The 23,296-nt window shown below is 36.3% G+C and overlaps 1 protein-coding gene across 4 annotated transcripts in view; it reads right to left on the bottom strand.

Moving 5' to 3' along the window:
• Positions 1 to 23,296, bottom strand: part of CNST (consortin, connexin sorting protein) — a 53,194-nt gene that overhangs the window by 15,241 nt on the left and 14,657 nt on the right. For all 4 annotated transcript variants that reach the window (XM_039568497.1, XM_039568499.1, XM_039568498.1 and 1 more), the window contains 7 exons: positions 16,117 to 16,322; positions 13,150 to 13,180; positions 10,541 to 10,627; positions 9,954 to 10,068; positions 7,456 to 7,477; positions 7,186 to 7,282; positions 1,294 to 2,165 (listed from right to left, as the gene is read on the bottom strand). In XM_039568497.1, coding sequence (XP_039424431.1) covers positions 1,294 to 2,165; positions 7,186 to 7,282; positions 7,456 to 7,477; positions 9,954 to 10,068; positions 10,541 to 10,627; positions 13,150 to 13,180; positions 16,117 to 16,322 — 1,430 coding nt within the window. The remainder of the gene's footprint in view (positions 1 to 1,293; positions 2,166 to 7,185; positions 7,283 to 7,455; positions 7,478 to 9,953; positions 10,069 to 10,540; positions 10,628 to 13,149; positions 13,181 to 16,116; positions 16,323 to 23,296) is intronic.

The following is a 23,296-nucleotide window of genomic DNA, read 5'->3' as shown; positions in this document are numbered from 1 at the left end:
ATGATACTTAAATTTCTCTTCTGTTATATGTGTACACAGGCTTAGCACAGACTGTCAGCAAAACACTCTTTTTCAAAACCAACCTCTAAGTGAACACAAGCCAACGGATTTAGCTGAAAATTTGGGATACATGTATTAACATGTATGTGCACTTCCACATCTGCTTGTGTACAGCTTTGTGCACATGGCTGTCAGTCCTGGTATGTGGCATGCTTCCTGAGAGCCCACAAAAAGACAAGAAGAATGATCTTGGAAAGGACGTAAGAAACTGTTTAGGTGGGGAGAAAACCCAAAACGCTCTATTTTCAGCTCTGGAGACTTTACCAAACATGTAATAACATCAGCATCGATCTGCAATATTTAGTTCCCTGCTTGGCCACTGTCCCTGAGCAATTGTGGGGGTTCTTGGTCTCTGTGCATTAGCTTGATCTATAGAGAAGTACTGTAACTTTATTGCCAAGGGATAGTCTATTGTTAAATACCTTAAAACTGGAGAAGAACTAAGAAGATATCTTTATACAAGTCTTCCCCCTTCAGCATCTGAAATAACATCATTTCACAATAAACTCATTTTTTCATTAAAAAAAAAAAAGCTCTTAAGGTCCCATGGATGCAAATGCAGCAAAACCAGAAGACAAATAAAGCAAAGATGTCATCATTACACTCTCCAAAGAAGTCCCAAAGCAATAAATCTTCTCTATTTTCAGAAGAGCAATTTAGTTTATGAAGCACTCACCCTCGTTACAGGCCTATCAGCAGTGCTTAACAAAGGTGGGTTCAGGGTTAGAAGCTCTTTAGCTTGGGTTGAACAACAGATCTGCTTAAACCTGACAAAATTAGAAGCCCATTCATTCATAATCAGAATTTATACATATGTAGTTCTCACTTATATGGAATAGGCACAAAAAAGCAAACTTTGTTCTATGCATAGAAATGAACGATGGTGCATCATAGGCATTATGTAGATCTCTGACACAAAATTTGATTTATAGGAATTGTGAGAACATCTCTTAACAGCCTCTGTCAGAATAAAAAAAAATTAAACTCCCCAGGTATCACACTTATATATAAGATCAATCTAATTTTTAGAAACACAGTGCACTGCTAGTCAAGAAGGAGAAAGAGGCAAAATGAAATTTTTTTATGAGTAACTCAGAACAACTAAATAAGTATAGATTTCAATTTGAAAAAGTGATACATAAAGGAATATTTAACGCATTTTGAAGTTGTCAATATCTAAAATATTTTAACTGAGATAAACATGGAAGATTTTATAGGATTCACAACATTTACCTCAGTAATCTCTATCCTTCTTGTAAGCTCATCAAGAGAAGAAAAGCTGTCATCTAGTGATAAAGCTTCCAGGGAGTTGTAAGACGCTCGTTCAGGTGAAATATCTGGAACAGTGTCAAAGTCCTCTTGGTTTGCTAAGTTTGCAGATTCTTCAGTGTCTATTATGTTACCATTCAGAAATCTGAGAAATAAATCTTCTTGTTCTTCATTACTGACCCTCTCCTCCTGTCCTGCTGCTCTCTGTATTTCCTCACACACACGTGAATGGGCAGTATTCTCATGCTCAGACACTTTATTACACCCAGAGCATTCATCTGATGCAGTTCTGTGCCATGAAGACTTTTCATCATCGTCATCAGGCTCTATCTGCTGCTGCTTTACATCACTGTTTCCAAGCTGGTCACTAGCAATTTCTGAAGACCCAGCAGCATGTTTTGATCTGAGCAGACTTCTATCAGCTGGCACATCTTTATCAGAAGGAACCAAATTAGTAGGTATATAATCAGCATCTGTTAAATCCAAAGCATCTACCATTGGCTCAAGAGGGAGTTTCACTCCAGGCTCCCCAGCCCCTTCTGTTTTCACTGCATCCTTGGAGAGCTGTGTTTCCCTCAGCTGCAGACTGTTCTCTTTACCGGCATCCCCAGATGATAAACAGCCTGAAGAAGGCCTGCCCACTGTCCCTGTGGACTGGGTGTGTGGCTTCAATGTTGATTCAGCACTGCAGTGCTGCTCCTCCATGTGGTCCTTTCCTGTAGCTACCCGAAGACTCGCTGCCTCTGTCTGTCCCTCAGTTTTGTTTTCACCTGGGCAAACAGTGCTCAGCTGTTTATCTTCTTTCTTTGGTCCAGCGCCAGGATAAGTTTCAGTACCTAAGCGCAATAGGAAAAGCAGTTCCAGAGTTTTTAAATGATTCAAAGCATCAGCCCAGGGGGGAAAGAGTATACTGTGATTTGATAACATTGTAACCTAATGCTTCAAAATGCACTCCCATAAAGGGCAGGCATTTTATGCTCCAGTGAGGATAACTTTTGTTAGTAGTCTCTGACTCCTGATTCAGGAAAAAAAAAAAAGTATTTGCACACATTTTTGCAGGCAAAGCACATGATTTAGTGTCCTTCTGAAAAAAGTTGCTCCCAATATGTGAGTATTTTTCTGAACAGTCACTTTTCTTCTAATGGATATTTTACGTGAGTCATATCATAGAGGCCTGGAGTTCAGGCAAATGCATTTAATTACAGAAAGCTGTATCTTGATGCCAGTGTATCTATCACATAGGGAGATATTTGCATTTCCTTTAAAGAAGCTGAAATCATACTAATTTAATAAATTTTAAATTCACAGATCACTAGCTCCTTTGGTTAACACTAAATTAAATAGAAATTACATTTCCCATAAATGGACAGCATAAAAAGATGTTGCTTTTTGGATCAGTATGTTAGTTTACATATTAAAAATGCAATTTGATGCAACTTATTTCTGTATTCATATTTACAATATACATGAAAATTATATTTTCTTATCTGAAATTTCAGAGATGCACAAGGAGTTCTACATAGGCTGTGAATTCACCTACTATTGGCATGATCTGCTGATGAAGGAGTAGATGGTTAGCTCAAGTTGTCTATAAAATTATTAGATATTAACCATTACAAAAAACTCAAAGTCAAGACTCTTGTTTTTAGGCTTATGAAGAAATAAAGGGGCTGTTAATTTAAATATCAAAGTAAGCTAGCAATGACAGAAACTGCCTTTTATTCCATACTTAAATAAAAACTAAGTTAAGACTATGTTATAATAGGACTACTGTTGCAGTAATAGTAATAACCTCAAACAACAAATTAATAACTTTAAACACTAATGTGCATTTTTTGGTCATAGTGAAGAGCAGAAAGGTCTTATGAATAGATTAATGAAGATATCAAACAATGCCCTTTTTAACTGAGCTCTCACAAGAATGACTGAAGATGTCTATGCCAATTTCATCCTTCCTCACCTGTTAAAACCCCACTTAATATGTGAGCAATTTCCCAAACTTGTTACATGAAATAGTAACATTTCTTAAAATAAACGTTTGCATTAATTCACTGTACTGGACAATTTTATTAAATTCCAAACTACCTCCCTTTTAATGGATAATGAAATTCAAGGTAGCACGGAAAAGACAGACTTGAAAATTGAAAAAAAATATTCAAGCAAATCAAAATATGGAAAAAGTATCAGAAAGACATTAACAGAAGGCAAGAGTACAAGGAACCTAACTTCCGTAAAACACTGAAAGAAGAAATAGGTGTGAGACAGGGACTTTTTAAAAATTAGACACAGATGAGTAGATAGCTCAAGGAATTTGTAACAAGATACTGAGCCCTTCCCATACAGGTCATGAGTTCAAACACAGCCTGGATTATTGGTACAAGATTTTGTTACCATCTGTCAATTTTTCCTAGTGGATACATCCACATGACAACAGGCATCTTTGTTGGCGGCCCCAACTGCAACAAAGATTAAATGGAATTGGAAATTAAATCAGATCTTTACGGTGAAAGGTGTCCCCTGAGTTCAGGACATTGTTGCTCAGAAAGTAATAAATGATCCTAGCACTGTTATCTAACCACAGATGTACAAGAACTGGGATGCAGTGATCATACACATCAAGTTTTCAGCAGTGTTCAATATTTACAACTACTTCAGACAACCCATGCCCACTAAAGACTGAAGGCAAGTTAAGACAAATACTTGAAGACTTAATTAGAAAAGATGCCTTTGCCTATACTAAGTTAACTGAAGACACACCCACCAGGGGAAGCAATTTTTACGTGACTGACAGGTACAACAAAGTGTCTACTGAAAATTTTTTAGCAGCAAAAGCATTTATGGTCATTTAAAAAAATGATTCTTTTTTTTTCCCCCCCCCAACAGAGTTGCATTAGAATCAACACGTGCTTTGCTCATCACAGAAACCTGTAGGCACCACTTGGTCCTGTTAATCCAAGACAGCCTAGCAGACAGAGTGCTGATCTACAGTAATCTACTAATGGAGAATTCACACTTCCCCATCTTTTTCCTTTTTCCCAATTAAAAACAAATCCCATAGGACCTAAAACAAAACAGGGCATAAAGAATTCTTCCCCACCTTGGAAACAGGTCTGTATGTACACACTGCAAATTTATGCTAAGGGTTTTGTTAAATTCAGTATTTCACTAGAAAAGTCTTCATGAAATACATTAATTTATCTTTAGTTAATGCTAAGGCTATTAAGGCTTTCAGTCAGAAACTGAAGAAATTCATGGGTAAAGGATGTAACAAATCTCATGTTTTAATATACACACACACATAGCTTTAAGGGCCAAATTCTCTGTTGGTAGATTCAGAGTGAAAATCTGCCAGAAAGTAAAATGCAATAGAACAGACCATTCACAACGCTTGCTCAGAAGGGCAGAAAACTAATTTAGGTACTGTCCCAGGAATCCTGACTGGATGACTTCTTATGAAGCTGTTTCTTGGTTGCTGTATCCCCAGGAGAGAGGAATTGTGAATTCTTAGGATCAATTGCCTAAAGAGGCTCAAACAATGTTCCCATATACCTTCAGCAGATCAATGGAGTAATTTTTGCTTTAGGTTAGCAGGGAAGTTTGATTTCACTTCAAAGATGCTACTATAGTGCAGTGCAACAACCTCTACAATATAATATAGATATTGCTACAATTCATTTTATATATTCTTACTGATAATTGCTACATACATTCTTATTTAATATGAATCCATATGAAGGCCAGTTCTCAAAACTCTTGAGAGTTTCCTTTTCCTGTCTTACTGTAAGTCAGACTTCTACTACTAGCAGCTAAATGAGTTAAGTTGCTCTTCCTGTGGTTTGGCAGATACGTATATAAGAAAAGTAATAGTTTACACATTTACTTCTCATTTTTAATTTCATTTTTCTTTTTTTTTTTTGTAGACAAAAAACCCACCCAAAAAGCAGAAGTCAAGCATTCTAAGTTTTCAGTGAGAAGGCCCATGCATTTAGGCTACTGTTGAAAAGGTTAAATATTAGGAACTGTAAGTTTATTATAATATAGGATTCTGCTTGGGTTGAGGCAAAATCAAGAGGCAGCCCCAAATGGTCATATTGCTTCTAATCCTGAGCTGGATCACTAGGGCACAGCTTGTTACCTGAATGTTATTTCAGATTATGAATCACCTTTGTCAAATTTCTGTACTGGTTGATACTGATGCCTTCCCTACCCAAATCCTTCTAACTGCAACAAAACCCATTCATCCCCACGCTACTGATGCATTGACACTGAGGGGCAGCAGTAGCTAATGACCACATGCTGCCTGAACAGCTGCTCATGCTTGTCAGGGAGAGAATTCATTGCTTCCTCAACAATGCACTAATCTTGTGAAAAGCATCTTTTGCAAATCTCAACCATTTAAACTTGGGTTAGGGTGGAAATATTCCTATCTTTGTATTGAAAGTACTTAGCACTACTGAAAAATTCTCAGCAGAACTGCTTTTTATTGGATGACATAGCTTTATTAATTTACCAACATTTCACAGGAACCCAAAGATTTTGACGAAACTTTGACAAGATTTACATTAAGAGAAAGGCATGAAAAAATCCATTTACACCATTAATTCCTTCCACATTAAGTCAAGATGTTGTACTAAAGTATTTCGACATTGAAACAGAATGCTCCTGAATTTAGAACATTCAAATGTTCAGAAATTCTGCTCCAGAAAGCTTTTGTTCCCACTTGGAATAAAATCAGAGGAAAAATTGTAATAATCTAATTTTTCCCATGGGAAATTCCAACCATCCAAAAATAAAAAGCACTGTGTTCTTTTGATCTGCTTTCTGAGCTGTAGAACGTGTTTGTTTCATGTTTCTAATGTTTTATATTTAGTTAGGTTACAAGAATAAAGGTGGACAAAAAGCAGTATAGGGGTCATGGCAAAAGAGGATGGATATAAGGAGGATCCACACATGTAGAGAACTGTGACTCTGTGTCTTCATTAATTTCTGATTCTCCTGAACATCCTGGCTGATACACACTTGTAGGATAGTTTAGGTTGAAAGGGACCTCCTAGGATCACTTAGGCCAGTTCTCATCTTATGAGGAATTTAGCTGTTTTTGAGGAAAGGTACTCAGGCCAATTTTGGCAACTGGAATATGGCAAAAAACCTGAAACTTTTTGCTCAGAGAGAGGAAAGATAAAGCACAGCCTGGTTGTCTACCAATATTCTTTCCCACTCTGTCTCCATTTTAACAATTCATTAATTTTTAAATGTTTCATAAGAACCCAAAGATTCTAACAAATTACTCTAACGAAACGGCCACTGCCCCAAGGCAGAAAAAGGAAAATGAGGCTGACATAAAAGGATGCACTGAAAACAATTAACTGAATGATTTTCTCTTCAAGACCCCTCAAAGGCTTCATAGCTTACTGTGTTGTTTCAGAAAAATGCATCTCAAAATCAGCACACTGCATGTAACTTAAAATTGTTACTAATGCTCAATTGCCACACCTCAGAACGTTTGTCATCAGGCTGATTACCTCGTATGTATTTGTATATATACAAATTATGCATCTTATCTCTAGTTTTACACAATTTTGTAGCTTATGTAAGCTGCTATAAATGCATGCACATTTAAGACTTTTTTTGATGGAGGCTAAAATTACTTCACAATTCTGAATATCAATGACTAATTAAAACTGCATTATTTACCCATTGTGCTGAGAAAAAAAAATTTCATCCATTTGTGCATCTGCAGAAATCCAACAAATGCTGTAGCTTCAAATGGAATAGCTTCATTGTATATATAGGAATATGTCATTACAGTGTAATATTTAAAACAAATTATGCACATATACATACATACACAAATACCTGATTTAAAAGCAGTAGCTTCTCTTTCCTTTAAGTTTCTGGATTCCATTAACTGAGACAAACAACTGCTTTCCCATGTATTTTCTGCGGCTACTAGCTGTAAAATACGATAGTATTGCCTGTAATTTTTGGAATTAAACAGGAATGCTGTGACTTTTTGAGACATTCAAACTTCAAAAAGCTTCTAAACTTGAAAAATTTTATCTAATATTTAAAATATATTTATTGCCAAATTTTGACAAAGCAGAATTCAATTAAACGGCTGCTTACCTTACGTTTGGATGCCTGTGGCCTGCAGCAATAAAGGGAAAAAGAATAAATTAAACAACCTAGTGGCAACATTCTTCATAATAAATGTAATTGAAATCTTAGAAACCTTTGCTCTGCTCTAAAATTAGCATAGAACTTTTCTTCCATTGAAAGTGTCAGCCTGCTAGCATACTTTCAAGCACAAATCTGTACTTGCATGAATATCATCAGAAGACCAATTAGCCCTAGCATTGTTCCACCTAATTGGGAAAGCAGTTGGAAGAAAATTTACTGCAACATATCAAGCAATGTAAATTCCTGTAAAATGTTATGCTCAGAAGAAACTCTATCAACTTTAAAAGTCATGTAAGGACTTGATATCTACTACTATTTAAAATACTGATCACTATAAGAGAGATTGAGGAATGACACACCCCCCACAAAAATCTATTTCACTCTCCACAGACTGGGACATTTTCTGGGTTCTGTAAGGTACAGCAGCTCTCACCGACTCCATTCAGATTCACAGGTGAATCAACACTGCTCACAGTCAGTGTAGACTTTGCCAGCTGGATAGAGATTCATGCACAATGTGATTTATCACACACAATCTGTCTTGCAGTTTTTCATACAGCAATGAAGGTAATATGTGGAGCATTTTATTTAAAGCTACTGAAAAAAAACTGGAGAGACAAGGGAAAGGTACTGATGTCCATATTCTCTAACAAAAACTTCAAAAAGTTACATTGACTTTTAAATTTTACCATTTAAACTTCAAATAAAGGACACTCAAAACTATCTTTAAAGAGCAAACATGCCCAATATGTTGCTGTAAACCTTGAGTATAAGAAAACATTACATTACTTTCAATTACAAAAGCAAGATGCTCACATTTTCCAAGACCTGCATGTGATTCGTTAAAAAATAAAATGTAATTTTAATTTAAAAGTAAATTGAGTTTAAAGCTTAGGGAAAAAACCCTATATGAAACAATAAACGCAAATAGGCTTTTGCCCAGGGAGTTCGAAAGAGTAGTAATATCAAATACAGAGCACTAATCATGGCAAATAAGCACAAGCCTCAATTTTTATCAAATTGCAGGGTTTCTCAGAACAGGGAATGGTATTTTGTAACTGAAATGAAGGAGTAAGCAGAGTTACTCTCAACAAGGTGACAATCCAGGTGACAACAGGGAGGCGCTGCTCGTTGCAGCATACAAATCACAACAGACTTGAGTGTCAGTCTTTCTGTGAGCTGGCAAGGTCATGTGCAGGCAAATGTAGGCTGAGGCAGCCCTCAGGCACTCAGTGCAATCTCGAGCAGCAGCACACTGCAGGTGCAAACCTGCAGCCACGGTGCTGGACCTGCCCCCTCTTCCTGTGGGAATGCTGGAATACCTTTCCAGGGGCTCCCTCCCAAAGGCATTCAGAATACAAATAAACAATTCCCACCTGGATTGTGGCAGTCAGCAGGGGTGTTTTCAAACTTTGGTACTATCACTCAGAAGAAAAAAATCTGATAGCCACATCATACTCATTATGAACAACAGGAGCATTTTGGCTTTTGTGACATGCAGGTTGACTAAGCCAATGCAAATGTACTACAAAAAGTTCTCTCTCCCCATCTCATTGAGAGCATCTCTCCTGTCACAGTCAGGCCTTTTTTCAGCCTTTCAACGTGGTTAGTTTCCTTATAGCTGTTGGCTGATCATTTTTCAGTGGCAGCTCGTATAATTTTTTCCATCTGTCCCTTAAAATCAATGTCTGGACAGTAGGACATTCACCCATGAAAGAACAGATCTTCTCCTCCTCCTTCCTGATGGCTACAATCCCATATGTGTTACTACCCAGAAAAGCACCCTAGGCACTGCCCACAAGTTTGCTATACTGTGATATACTGATTCAGGAGGCTGATGGATCAGGCAAAGCAGCTATGAACTGAGATTTCATTGTTCAGAATACTGTCCTGCCAGGGAAGTACAGAATCACTGCTTCATGTTAATGCAACCCATAAGAAATTAATAGATATAAAGCATTAAGGAATTGTCCTAAAATGTGGAAGTTTGGGAATAAAATCCTATGGGGTAGGTATGGGTGCTGAAGTCTGAGATGCTGGGCACTTGCATTTCAAAACAATGATTAAACCAGTAGGTATTAGACATGAACACCATCATAAGTTCTACAGTCTCTCTTGTCCTAAATTAACACTATTCAGTTTTCCCTTGGTTGAAATAACAAAACTCAAAACTCCAGTTCTGGAAAACTGATGATTTGCTAAAAACAGTTCAGATCTACTCTTCATACATTCCTCAAACAATATTAAAACAATGTGAAAACTGATGGCAACGAAAATATTTTAGTTACATGTGAGAAAGAACCACCACTTTATAACCAAATTCAAGTCAGCAGGATGCAACTTTTATTTTGACAGTGACTATTTTAAAACACCCATACTGGCAAGGAGACAACAGCTGCAGTAACATATTAGTTTGAAAAGTAATAATACTTTCTTATACTCACTGTTGATGTGAAGAGCAAACTCTAGTAAGCTTTTCCAGTTCTTGGCCACTCAGTTCTTTATCTGAATTCCTCAGTGTTCTCACTGGACTGGGAACTGCTGTTTTCCATTTTCTTTCTAAATTAAATCAAAATAATTTTTACTCAAGATATCATAAAAGTAGCATTTGCTTCATATAAAAAAAACTAGGTGAAACTAATTAATGGAGAAATATTGACAACTTTTCTGTGTATGTTCTACAGTCTTGTTTCAGACTATGTAGAACAGCATCCTATTCTTTTGGAACATACTTTATTTTCATCACATCAGACTCACCAATCCTAACCCAAAAATAAGCTCAAAACAACTGTGGATCAAAGTCTTGATTAGCAGAATAAAGAATTACAAACAATTTGCACCTTTACAATTAAAAGTGTGCAAACAAATCCAAAGCAGGAATATTCTTCTTGTAACAAGCTCAGAGAAATTCTGATATAAATGCTGCTTTTGCTATGTAAATTTTTTAGCCTGGCAATATGCATAACTATTATTTAGAAATGCAAACTAAAGTAAGTTTTTCTCCTACCATATTAGTTTAGCTGGTACTCACCCCACTGTTCCTGTATGGAAGAAAGATTTGCAAGCAGCTGCTCATGATACAGTCGTTCAAGCTGAATGAACTTCATCGCCTTCTCATCTGAATGGAAGGTTAAAGGCAAATGCACACACACGTGGACATGGTATGACATTTATAATTGGCACCATGTTTGAAAGGGAAGTAATTATACACTTGAAATTTGAAATAAGTGAATCAAAACGAATAATGGCTAGCATCCAGATTTCTGTGCAAGAAAGAAAAAAAACCAGCAGACATGAAAATGGTAGGCAAGAAGTCAAGTAAGTTGAGAAACATTAAAAAAATGAAAATCCTATTCTTTTCAGCAGCTACCTCTTCCCACATGCCTTGAGCACAACAAAAGATTTTTCTAGAAAAGAAATGACTGCAATATTATTATTGATAACTTTACCAAAAAAATGAAATCTCTGGGAAATGAAAAGCAAAACAATGACACAAATACCAGCAGTATCTCTCAAGAAATACAAATATGTGCCAATAACCACGACTAACTGAAAATATGGCTCCTTTCTACTGACTGGCTGGAGACAGTATTAAAACAAGTTCTCCAACTTAAACTTTTGAAAAATACCTGCCCCCCTTTCGACCATTGTATACAACACTGTTGGAATGCTGAGTTTACCTTTTGTCTTCCTGAAGATTCTGCTCACTTTTCTTCTACATGAAGAACTCTTTCCCCTTGCTTAGGGTTATCAGTATATGTACAAAGGTACACTGATAGTCACATATTTTATATCAGTCAGGATAATTCTAGTTCCACCAAGCCTGAGTTGTTAGTTGTGCTGTTTAAAGCTGTTTTACCAGCTATTTGACATGTAATTCTACAATACAATGAGGATAAAAGTACAGTGAATGAGGTTCTTAGTAAAACAGAAAAAACACTTTCCATTATTCATACTAATTAAAACACTGGAGTAATTATTACAAAAACACAACAAGTACTTGTTATTCTTGTTAGCCTCATGCAACAGCATGTCTTATGAATAACAATATTAATGGAAAGAGTATTCCCTGTCTTCAGGAAATCTGTTATTAGAAACAGAATTACAGATCACAGAGAGAGCCTTAGAGGATCACAGCAACAAACCCCGAATTATTGTTAATATGAGGTTCCCCACTGGATGAATTAAAATGTCTGTCATGGATAATTAATACAGTGCAACATGATCAAGTAAGTTCTTTATTAACCTCAGGAAACTGATGGCTGGAGGTACAGTGGAGATATCCTTCATAAATATGTATTATATAGTGGTGTTGAATTCCACACATCAGGTATACATTGCATTAAAAAAATATTTCCTTTGATCACCTTTAAATACAGTGCCTTTCAATTAAAGCAACTTCAATGAAAGAGGAACTGTTTCTACCATGCTGCTTAGATTTTAAATTTACTGTATTTCCCCCTGCACCATAATTCACTACAGAATTTTTCCATGCCTTTAATTTGCGCTGTGCATTTTGGATTTTCTGATGGACACTTCTGAATTAGGATGACCAAAGCAAAATGAAGTATTCTAAGATAGTGATGGATATTTTATTTTATAGATTGCTTTTATAATGTTGAAACAGTTAGTTCTCTGGTTTTATCTACAGGCTAATATAATTTTTCTATGTTTCTTATGCCTTGTTATTTAGCCTACTAAACAATAACAATTGCCTATTTGCTATGTTTTGTTTGTAACGAATCACATAATAAAGACATAATCTGTATGCACAAATTCTGTAATACATGGTGCATCTTAGTGAATCACATATACCTTAAGGGCTTACCACTGGCCTCTTCTTTTATTAATCTGATCATTTTCCCTTTAAAGCAAAGAGGAAATCCCAGTCCACCTTTTCTAAAATTATAACTTAACTTTAAGGTTTAATATTATTATTCTCTCACACAATTACTGAAATATATCAGAGTAATTACCAGCACTTCAACTATTACAAGTTTTTGACCAAACTTACTTGCATTATCTAGGAACAAATCAAAATAAACTGAACTATTAAACTGTTCCCAGAAGCAATTACCCATATTTTCCTAAAACAATTTCTCAGATTACCTTGATATGATTTTGACTAATTAGCATTCATCAAATACCCTTTTGCTATTGTTTGCAGGTTGCTGATCTCAGCTCTGTGTGTTTGGTATTTTTATTCCAATCTAGACATTTGTAGTATATACTCTAATCAACTGTTGTGACAATTCCATCATTACTAGTACCCTTTTTGATATAATACATGTCCTAATCTCTAAATTGGACATATTCCCAGTTACTAATACTTAGAATAGAAGTTATCCTATAAAAACAAAAGGTTCTTTGAAAATATTTTCTTCCTTGTTTATGCTCAGCTAGTAATGATTGCATCAGTACAGCTGTTGGAAATGAATTTATCACTTAATTCACATTCCAGTTGCTTGATTAAGGAGGATTTCCTAGCATATTGTGTACTCACTCATGGGTAAATAATGGTTGTTCACTTCTTTCTAACCCTGACCCACAACATGTTAACAGTAAAGCATTTGCCTTTCATATTTTATCACGCCACAATATTTTAATAATGTGCAACAATTTCTGCAAGTAAAAGGATACATTCCTCCTCTTGAAAATAGGTCTCAGCTATCTGCAAAAGTGAAAAAAAAATTAAGAATCTATAATTTTAATGACATGTAGGATGTAATGTAAACTTTTCATCATAGCTTTAAACATCTGGTTTGCAGGTTCCTATTTAGTCTGGGTAAAATAGGTATGTCCAAACAAAATACATGTATTCCTATTCTAGGAAAAATATTTTAAAAGAGTATCAAACACCAAAGAAATATTAAGTCCTCTCACAAAAAATGGATTTACCCAAATCTTAGTTGAGTTTTATGTTGCTACGACAATAAAAATTATTTCAGAAACATTTTTAGTTATCCTAATAGAAAGCTTTAAAATGACCTAGAACAGAAGTACTGTTTTTACTGGTACAAGTTCAAGAGTTTGAATTCTGTGCCTGACCAATGTTTCCTTATGTTTGATCAAATTAAGATCATTGCTGTGCTCTCCTGAGTATTACATTGCAACGCGTTAAAACAGACATGGAGGTTTCCTGACTGATGAGAAAAGAACAGTCTTTTGTCTCCCTGTAGACAAAAAATATTTGAGAATTGCAACAATAACTTACTTGTGCTTGTTACAAAACTGTGCAGGCTTTCCTAGAAAGCTGAGGAAACTGACATCTTTGTTTGTAAATGCAATGAAATACAAAAAATATAAACCTCAGAATTATTCCACAGAGCTCTATACTATCATTGACCTTTACAAGCAGCAACTAATCAGTCCTCAGGGACAGCGAATTTTGGCAGCCTTCCTATTTGCCATGCATGGTGAGGCAAGGGCAGAGCTGCAAAATGGGTCCAGGAACTGCAGGTACCCTGATACCAGAACATTCAGGTTGAGGCACCTCAGAGATGATACCCCAGTGACTTCTGCGGGAGCACACTAAAATTCAGTCTCAAAATCTTTGGGACATATCAATTTAAGTAGTCATAATATGGAGGGCTTAGATAAGCACTTCTGTAAAAGTCTAAAGATGATTGCTCAAAAAAGACAGCAGCTTGATAGAGGAGTCTAGATTACAAACTGTATTTCCTGGCTCTCAGCCTTACTACTAACCACTAGACCATTCTGAGCCCAGTACCTTCGAAAAACAATGAGTAAGTGACTTTTAAGGTTCTTTATCTGCCTATTTTGTCTGCTGTCCACAATAGCCTCCTAAGGATTTCCGGAGCTGTCAAAGCTCTACCTATGTTTTATATAAAAATACTTCTTAAATTCTGTAACAAGTCCTAAACAAATCAAATTAATCCCATTCAAGACAGGAAAAAAAATTACATCCTATTTTAATTAAAAGTCGACTCTTAGAACAGCCCCTATTATCCCACAGGCTCTATTATCAATACTGACTTCCCACAAACACCACGGATTGTTAGTACTCCAGAACATCTGACAGAGCTCTTGATTTTACGTTGAATTTTGTCATAGAGAATAGAAAGAGAATGTGATAGAAGACTTTTATTTACTAGACTTGGTTTAATGTTACTGTTAGGCTGTATTAGTGATCTGAAATAAAAAAGACTGAAGGTGACAGATTAATTCACTCGAAAGGGAAAAAAGTTCTTAACAGACTACAGGAATGCTAAACTTAAAATCTTTCCCTCTCCCATCACCAATTAAAAAAAAAGGTTATGATCCTCATAAGTTCCATTAGCTTTCTTTCAAACACTCCATTCAAAATACTTGATAATTTTTAGGAAAAACGAGATAGTGTTTGAACATGTTTCATTCTGAATATGCAGATTCTGTTCTCAGTTCTGCCACAGTTCCTGTATGACTTTCAAAAGGTTCTTCCCCTTAGGGTTTGGCTTCCTCATCTGAAAAGCAATAGATTTCACCTCCATCATGTGCAATGGATCTCCCTGATGTTTGTAAAGCATTTTATGTTTTTGCCCTACCTTGTTTTCCAAAAATGACCTTTGTACTGGCTCATGAACAACCACTGAATTTGATGTGGCTAAAAGTACAAATTGTTAACCCTAAAGCTAAGCTTCTCGTAAGTTAAGGAAAAGTATCAAAAAGTTCTTGTAAGTTAAGGAAAAGTATCTTCCCTTGAGCATAGATTAGAAAAAATAATTTAAAATTCTCTGTTAAATGTAGATTATCTATAATATGCAATCCTAAAGAGAAACATCTTTCTCCCATAAAACCACTTATTTGTGTCAAAGAGAAGAAGAATGCAGGACTGTCATTGCAGTTTAGAAGTTTAAAATATTAAAACCATCCAGTTTTCCAAAATAAAGACAATGCAGCTAAGTCAAATCAGACAGCTATAGTTTCTACATACGGCCCACATTAGGTATCACAGCCAAGCAAAAGGTCTTCTAGTCTGCTGTTAGTCTGATACAACTGAACTATAAATTACTACTATCAAGTTCTATCTACATATTTGTTCTGCATCACCACCTCCAGAAAAAAAATCAACATACTGGCCAGTTTGTAAGAAAGATTGCTTTTCAAACCACAGTTTTTCCTTTGGTCTTGCAGGTGTGGCAGCTGTGCTTATATAAAGGTATACACTAAGAAACCTTGAATGCTAACATTAATGCATAAAATTTATGCTAGAAAGAAGTCTGTAACAGTAAAAACAATTCCAGATTTAAAATGTTATTTAGGTATCTGTTGTCCTGTAAATATACCAGTGTCTTACAAACCTTATTCAAGGTATATTAAAGAGTGATTTTCCAAAATCTTCCTGCCAAACGAATTTCCCATTTGGGGAATTAGAAACCCATCCTTAAGAGTTTCCTTTAACTACAGAATGTACAAGGCAATTTATAATTTAACAAATATTAGAAGATCTTAGAGGAGATATTTGCCTTGACCATCTGTTGTGCATCAAAATATCCTGTCCAGATATGAGTATTGGCACAAACTGCATTTATGCATATTTTTCCTAATGAATAAAGGTCTCAAATAAAAATAAAATTGGGTGCAGCACCCCAAAATCACAGAAAGTACCTGATGGAGACACAGAGGCAGTATCTTTGAATCCATCTGCTCAACCTCTTCACGGAGCAAAGAGAAAAGAGACTGCAACGTTTGCTTTTGTTCTTTTGGATGAAAGTTTTCCTTTAGTTCAACAGCACCTTCAGCCTGCACAAAATCTGCATCTGTAATAAAAGTATTTTCCTCCTGGATTGCTGTGGTTCCCACTGTAGAAACTCCTTTAAAAAGGACAAATACTAACGTTAGGATTAAAAAAAAATACATCAAGTTGCTTTTTTTAGGAAATTTCAATATGAACGTTATGAATAAAATCGTAGTATAATACTGGCCTTGTCAAAATTAGTTGTGACAGGTCTGTCTCACTGTCAGCTCACCTACCTGACAGAACACAGTAACATACATCAGATATATGTCTATACTTTTAACTGGGACCCTGTTTTTACTTACGGGGGAAAAAAAAATCAAAACACTTAGACTGAAAGCATTCCACAAAGTTACTAGTAAGAGACCAGGATGACCTAAAAGTTGTTAAGAATGCAGTTTTGCTCAAAAAGGGCAAATAGCAGGTAGGTGAGGACAGTGTGAATGAGATTCTCAGTTTGCCTCTTTGCTCCTGCCAAAGACCTCATATAAGAAGGTGTCCTGGGGGTGGAGAGACAAGGAAGGAAGGACAATTTGACCAGTTCTTGTTCTTCAGATGATAACACAGTGACTCCTCACAGTAACAACAGGATCTTAAAGGACAGAAAGAAGCAGATGATGACAGTGTGAGATTTGATTGTAGGAGAGAGATGTCTAAGGGGGCTGTCCTGCTGAGTGAAAAGGAAGACCCCTCTAGATAGCTGGATTGTTTGAGAGTCCAGGGAATGAGCCAGTAGTGCTGATCTATGTTGGTAACAATGACACAAGGATGTGTAAACTGAATTTTAGATTTCAGAACTTGCTAAACAGAAAACTAGGTTCTCAATTTTACAATCTCAATCTACATTTCCTGGCAGTTTCCTGTTGTCTCCAGTTTTATAGAAGTCAAAAAAAGTCAGGCATTCAAGAATAATGCAAAACATAACAGTGTAAGAACATTACATGAAAAAAACTTTCTGGGTGCAAATCCCACATCTTATTGTTAGAAATTCAAAACCTGTTGTGTATTTTGATCATGAATATGATAGTTATGAGAAAATGTTAAATGAGATTAAGGAAGAAGTGTAGAGTAGTAGTACTGACAGCAGTAGTGGGAGAAATCAACTACCCATATACTGACTGGATCGGTTTCTAACAAAGATCACAGAATAAAAGCAATAAATTACATCTTCCTACAAAACACAGTCTTAGGAGCAACCAGAAAACTACAGCTGATTCCAACAGTTAATAAACTTCTTTTTTTTTCTCCATAAAACATTGAATTTGACACACTTGCATAAGACTGAACTTTAAAAAAATCCCATAATTATTTAAAACGATTTAGAGAATTAGGCCACAGAAATGTGCACAATAAACTCCAATAAACTCAAGTTATGATGAGTATTGTTCCCCAGCTACACCCATCTCCTGAAGACCATGTTATCATTTGAAAGACAGAAAGGTGAGGGCACTGTTTCAAGTACCTTTGTGTCCTCAGCTTGGGCACTCGGTTTCAGACCCCCCCACCATGTTCATGGCCCCTGAAACTCAATAGTGATGATTCAGGTTTAGGATTTAGGGCCCAAGAAAGGTTTAAGATTTAGGGGCTAAGAAAATAGATTGTCCATGGAAGGCTCCACCATTTTACTATTGATTATTTTAAACTCTTTATTAAATAAACTATCCAGTTCAGGAGTACTAAATCTCTGTGGGTGGCTATTTTCACAGGGCTTACTGCCAGAAAAAACATGGGTGTAACTTAACATTGCTTTTTCAATATTAATGCACATCTCTGATTTTCCGGTATTTATTTGGGCTTCCTGTGGGCCAAAAGCAACAGGAGACATAACTAGATGCAAGATACAAAGCAGGAAATACTTCTAGAGATGGAATTAAGGCTGTCTTTAAAAATACAGCTTCCTGTTTAGCACATTATCATGAAACCAGAAAAGAGGGTCCTCATGTTCTGGCAAACCTTTTCTCTCAGAAAAACAACCACAGAAACCAAATGTCACTTCAAACTGCACTTTATTAAGCAGTTAATAATCACCTGTCATATCAAAACATGAACATGGACTGCAACATGCTCAACAGCAACTATCATGAAAAACCTTAATTTTAATGTTATCATGATATTGTTGCTAACATGTCCTTTATAAATTGCATTCTTATTCCTACATATAGTTGAGCTGTCACTCAGAATCAAATTTTGCCCTGAAATTTCTTCTCTGATTCCAAAAGAAAGGCCTTACAGTTATTTGGGTTAATTCAACCTTGTTTGATTTTCAACACAAGATAATACTTGTATTTTAGTAGCACTACAACAAAGAGCTTTTATTGTAACACTTAGTAATGCTATTTCATCATAAAGATGTGATGGGCTAGGATCCCTATTTATTTTTTTCTCTCCATTCTTGAAAACAGCACACAATACTACTTTTTCCAGGAATCAATCTTACTGTCCAAAGCAGATAATTTTTTTTTCTAACTAGATACTGGTATCTTACATATATTTTTGGCTTTTTAATAAGGAAGGAGTAAGTTTTTTTACTTTATAAAGCAATGATACTTACTCCACCCTAGAATGGAACCAAAGCCTTTATGAAAATGTATGTGGAAAGACACAGAAGACATCAGTGGCCAGGGCACTCAGTAGGCCCATGGCAAAGAGCCGGATTCAAGTTTTTCTTCTGCCAGGCTCACAAATGTTTCAGCTGACACCTTCTATGCCCAGCTGGGTGTGCCAATGTTTCCCAAGACATGGAGAGAAGCAAACTTTCTCTCAATTTCCGAAACAGTTCACAGAAGCAGCCCCAAGTTTGCCTAAAACCTATCAAATTTTGACACACTTCGTGAATAAAACCCCACATTTTTCAGTGCGTCTCAGGTTTTTTTTCTTCTTTGTCTGTACTGCAAGTATATGAAATGAAGATGCTCTTGCTACCTGCCTGAGAATGAATCAGAGGTGCAAGTATGAGGGATTTGCTATCAAAATAAAATTATGGATGTTGCCCTCAGTTTTTTATGTGAATTTGAATTTTCATACTCAGTAGCACTAGCTTAAGACACCAGGAACAGAAGTTTCTAGTACAGAAAACATATGGCAATATCTTTTTTTAAACATCCTTTGGTACTCAATACCAAATGAAAGCTGTTTCAGACTGATTCATTCAGGAACTATTGAGGAAAAAAGAAAAAAGACCAGCAAGTATTTAAAACACATTCATTTTTAAAAGAGCTCTTGAGACAAAAGTGTTGGTGGTAAAGATATAACTTTGTCATAGGTTAGCAAGCATAGTCCCGGAAGGGATGTCCTTGCTAAGGGGTGCTTACAGTTTCCTCTGGGACCTGACAGAACCTATCAGTGGCCAGTTTGAATATGGACAATTCTCTAAGCCACTTAAAGTTGTGACTGCCTCTGTGATCCACATTTAAGAATAGACAAACTCCCCCTCCAAGCTCTCTCTCGTTTCCAGCGCTGGGACAGGTGGCTGCGGGCCCCGAGTGGGGGCCAGCGGGCCCGGCCAGGCCCTGCTTGGGCCAGGCCGGGCCGGGCCACGGCCATCCTGAAGCCATGGACCTGTTCCAGCCGTGGAACCCCCCCCACTGCCTTGCCGTGGGCAGCCGGAGCGGCTCGGCTCCCCCCCCTCTCCACTGTGATAAGAAAAATTCAACATTCCAGCTGCAAAGCTGCAAGGCCGAGGTGAGATTAACCCTTTTATTGCTGTGAAGAGCTGAAACCCTGAGGGAAGAGAGAGAGGAGATGCTTAAAACTGAAATTCTGTTGTGAAGCTATGATATATCAGAGTATCCTGTTGTAATTTCATGAAGATATGGGGGGTGGAGTGTTCAACTCGTAAGCAAAAGCACCTGCGCTGAGATAGGCAGATGCTGACACAGCTGTAATTTCATGAGAAGTTTGGACAGGGAGAGATGGAAGGGATGAGGACTTTTGCTCCAAACGGGAAAGGAGAAAACCTCAGTCCCTAGAGATGAACCAGATGAGGACTTTTGCTCCAAATGGGAAACGAGAAAACCTCAGTCCCTAGAGATGCTCCCAGAGATAGTCCTAACGATGAAGATGATGAAGACCCTTTGCTCCCAGGGAAGGAGAAGGGCCTCTGTTTTTGTTTCTGAGCGGCTCAACCTTAAAATTATACCCCAAAAAACTTCAAGAGTGGACCCTCGAAAGCAGTTGCGGGAAAAGCTGCAAGTCGGGGGAAGGGACTCACACGCAGGCAGAGAGACTCCTCTTCCTAAATGGACTGAACAATATTTGGAAGTGGGCGGCTGTCTCGTTGTGATAATGTTTTCATAGCATGAGCAAGAAGAGACTTCTCTTTCTAAATGGACTGAACAAGGTTATTATGGAAGTGGTAAACAGACTGAACATCTTAAGGGTTGTCTTTGAACATTGTCAGTGGGAGAAGGGAGGAAGGTGGGGGGAGGAGGAGAGTTCTGAAGGTGGTATAATTTTTTTTTTTTCCTTCTTTTAGGTCTGTTAATAAACTTCTTTATATTCTTTCAAGTTTGGTGCCTGTTTTGCATTTCTCCTAATTCTTATCTCACAGCAGATAAACAGTAATGAGTATTTTGGACCAAACCACTACAAACTTTAACTGAGCAAGCTCAAAATCTTGTTTTGTTTGGCACAGAACCCTAAGTAACGTACATTACTTGAATTTTCACATAATCTATCTTATATTAATATATTTTATTTGCTTCAACACCAAATCCATCCCAAACACTCCACTTTCTTCCTTCTTCCACCTTCAAGCTGCTTTAAGAAATAAGTGGAATAATTTACAGAAAAAGCATATTTTGCAGAATTACCTTGGGCAGAAAAGATTGAGTGCAGGTTACCATGCTATACCATGTTAAGGAATCCTATAATGATTTTACAACATGAAGTTACCAGTTATGCCAGGACTGACCTTTTGAAAAAAGATGAACTCATTTTCAGAGAACGTGGATAATCTGAAGTCCATATTTACAAAAATATATTGAAACAGATTAAATATAATGAATCACTATGTCTACCACACTTAAAGTTAGTACAATTAATTACAAGGAATAACATTATGAATAATCACCAAAGTTTAAATTCTTCAGTTGAAATGTACATCAATTCTTTGGTCAACAGTCCTCTCTAACCAGACATAATCATAGTACATTCAAAACTACGATGAGTATACAAAAAGAATGTGAGAAAAAATTGGGCTCTAGAAGCTATAGACTTGTCAATCCACTCTAATAAGTCTCCTGCAGCATCACGAGGGCTAAAAGGAGGTGCTTTTTCAAACAATAAATAGATGAAATCCAGGAACTACTTACTCCAGGACACCAAAATGAATGCAAAAAGCAACTGTAAGTCAGGTGACAAATTCACTCTAAAGTATTACAGTCTATCAGTTTCCACTTGGGAAAGTCCTGAGATTACTGCAGATGGCAAGCAGAACATGGAAGCAAATGACTACATGTTTGCCTTGTCCTTATACTCTCACCTACAAATACTCTGTTGGCCTCTGTCAAGGGAAGCATTTGGACCTGATGGATCTTCAACTAGATACAGTGATTCTTAATCTTGCATTTCAGTCTACTGATAGCAGAAGCTAGGATCATTTTAGCTTCAACACCTTCCGAGCATATACAGACAGATAATAATCAAACTTATAACTGTTTATTCTTTACAAACAACTATTTAGAGGGTTTCAAACACATTGCAAGTGTGAGTACTTGCTTCTTCTTCTAAAGTAAAAACATGTTGAGAGTGAAAGACTGGCATCTCTAATGATCACCAATATTCTGCTGAGTCGGAAGTAAACAAAAATGATTAAAATGTAATTTTCCATATTCCTTATAAATTGCTTTAGTCACTTGCAAGAAGAGGAATATGAACAATAAGCTTTTTAAGTCAAATGTCATTTTTTCTAGAATGGCAACATTTAACAGTAATCCTAACAGGTGTGCTTATAGGGAAAAAGATTCATAAATCTCTTCCTCAGTTATGAATCCAAGTAACTCATCCATGATTTCTCAACAGTTTAAAATAATTTTTTAAAAAAAATCACAACATACATGCCATGCAAGTATTTAGTTTGATATTCCAGCTTGCTTGTGTAGTGCTCTGCTGTCACCCACTCAGGAATCTTCCACTCTAGTTTGATTATTCTCTCCTTTAACTCTGAGTTGGTATAAAGACAAGAAAGCTAGTTTGGATCTTTAATGTAGAGGGTGTAATGAGATATTCAGGAATCATTTAAAATAGCTAGTGCTGGAAATTAAATGGAAGATTGCCACTAAAATAATGACATTTGCAACATCAAGATATTGTGACACAGTCAGCTGCATTTTGTGAAAACAGAAGAATCATCAAGTGAGAGTATTGAAAAAGCTAAATGTATATTTTTCTTTTCTAGATTTTGCCTATTTGTACAAGATATGGAATGCAAGGCTTCCTTCCTTTCCTGTCTTCACCTATTCTATAATCGCTTAAAATCATAATCAGTTTTCAAATTAGGTCACAAAAGACTTGCCATTTATGAGGAAAACTGTATTTTAAAATTATTTATTTTAAAATGCATGGAATAAAAGCACACGTGAATCAGCTGTGCTTTCAAAGAAAGCTATGCATGAAACATACTGATTTTAATTAATATATACAGCACTATGACACATAAGCTTTAGGATGTATGGCAAAAACCTAATATAACCCATCATGTTACAGTAAATCCTACACCTTCAAAAAGGGATGAAGGATCTCAAAAAAGAACATGCAATAAACATTAACATTTTCCTTATCCAACTCATATCCAAAAGATCTAAAGAAAAAGTAACATTGAAAATTGGTAAGAACACATTTTTTAAATTTGTCACCCAAAACACATAACCTAGGATGATCTGGTAAGCTTTGAAAAATGTAAGTAAATTTTACAACAGCAGGCCAAGATCAAACTATGTGGTACTCATAACAAGATTCCAAATCTTGACATGAGATCAAGACACCAAAATCTTGCACTCAACCATGATGTTCAAATGAACAAAACCATAATGCCAGAATTTCTGTCTATTT

The sequence above is a fragment of the Corvus cornix genome, chromosome 3 (assembly GCF_000738735.6).
Source record: "Corvus cornix cornix isolate S_Up_H32 chromosome 3, ASM73873v5, whole genome shotgun sequence".
Taxonomy (NCBI): Eukaryota; Metazoa; Chordata; class Aves; order Passeriformes; family Corvidae; genus Corvus; species Corvus cornix.
Note: the sequence above shows the minus strand (reverse complement) of the source record. Positions and strands in the feature narration are given on the sequence as shown.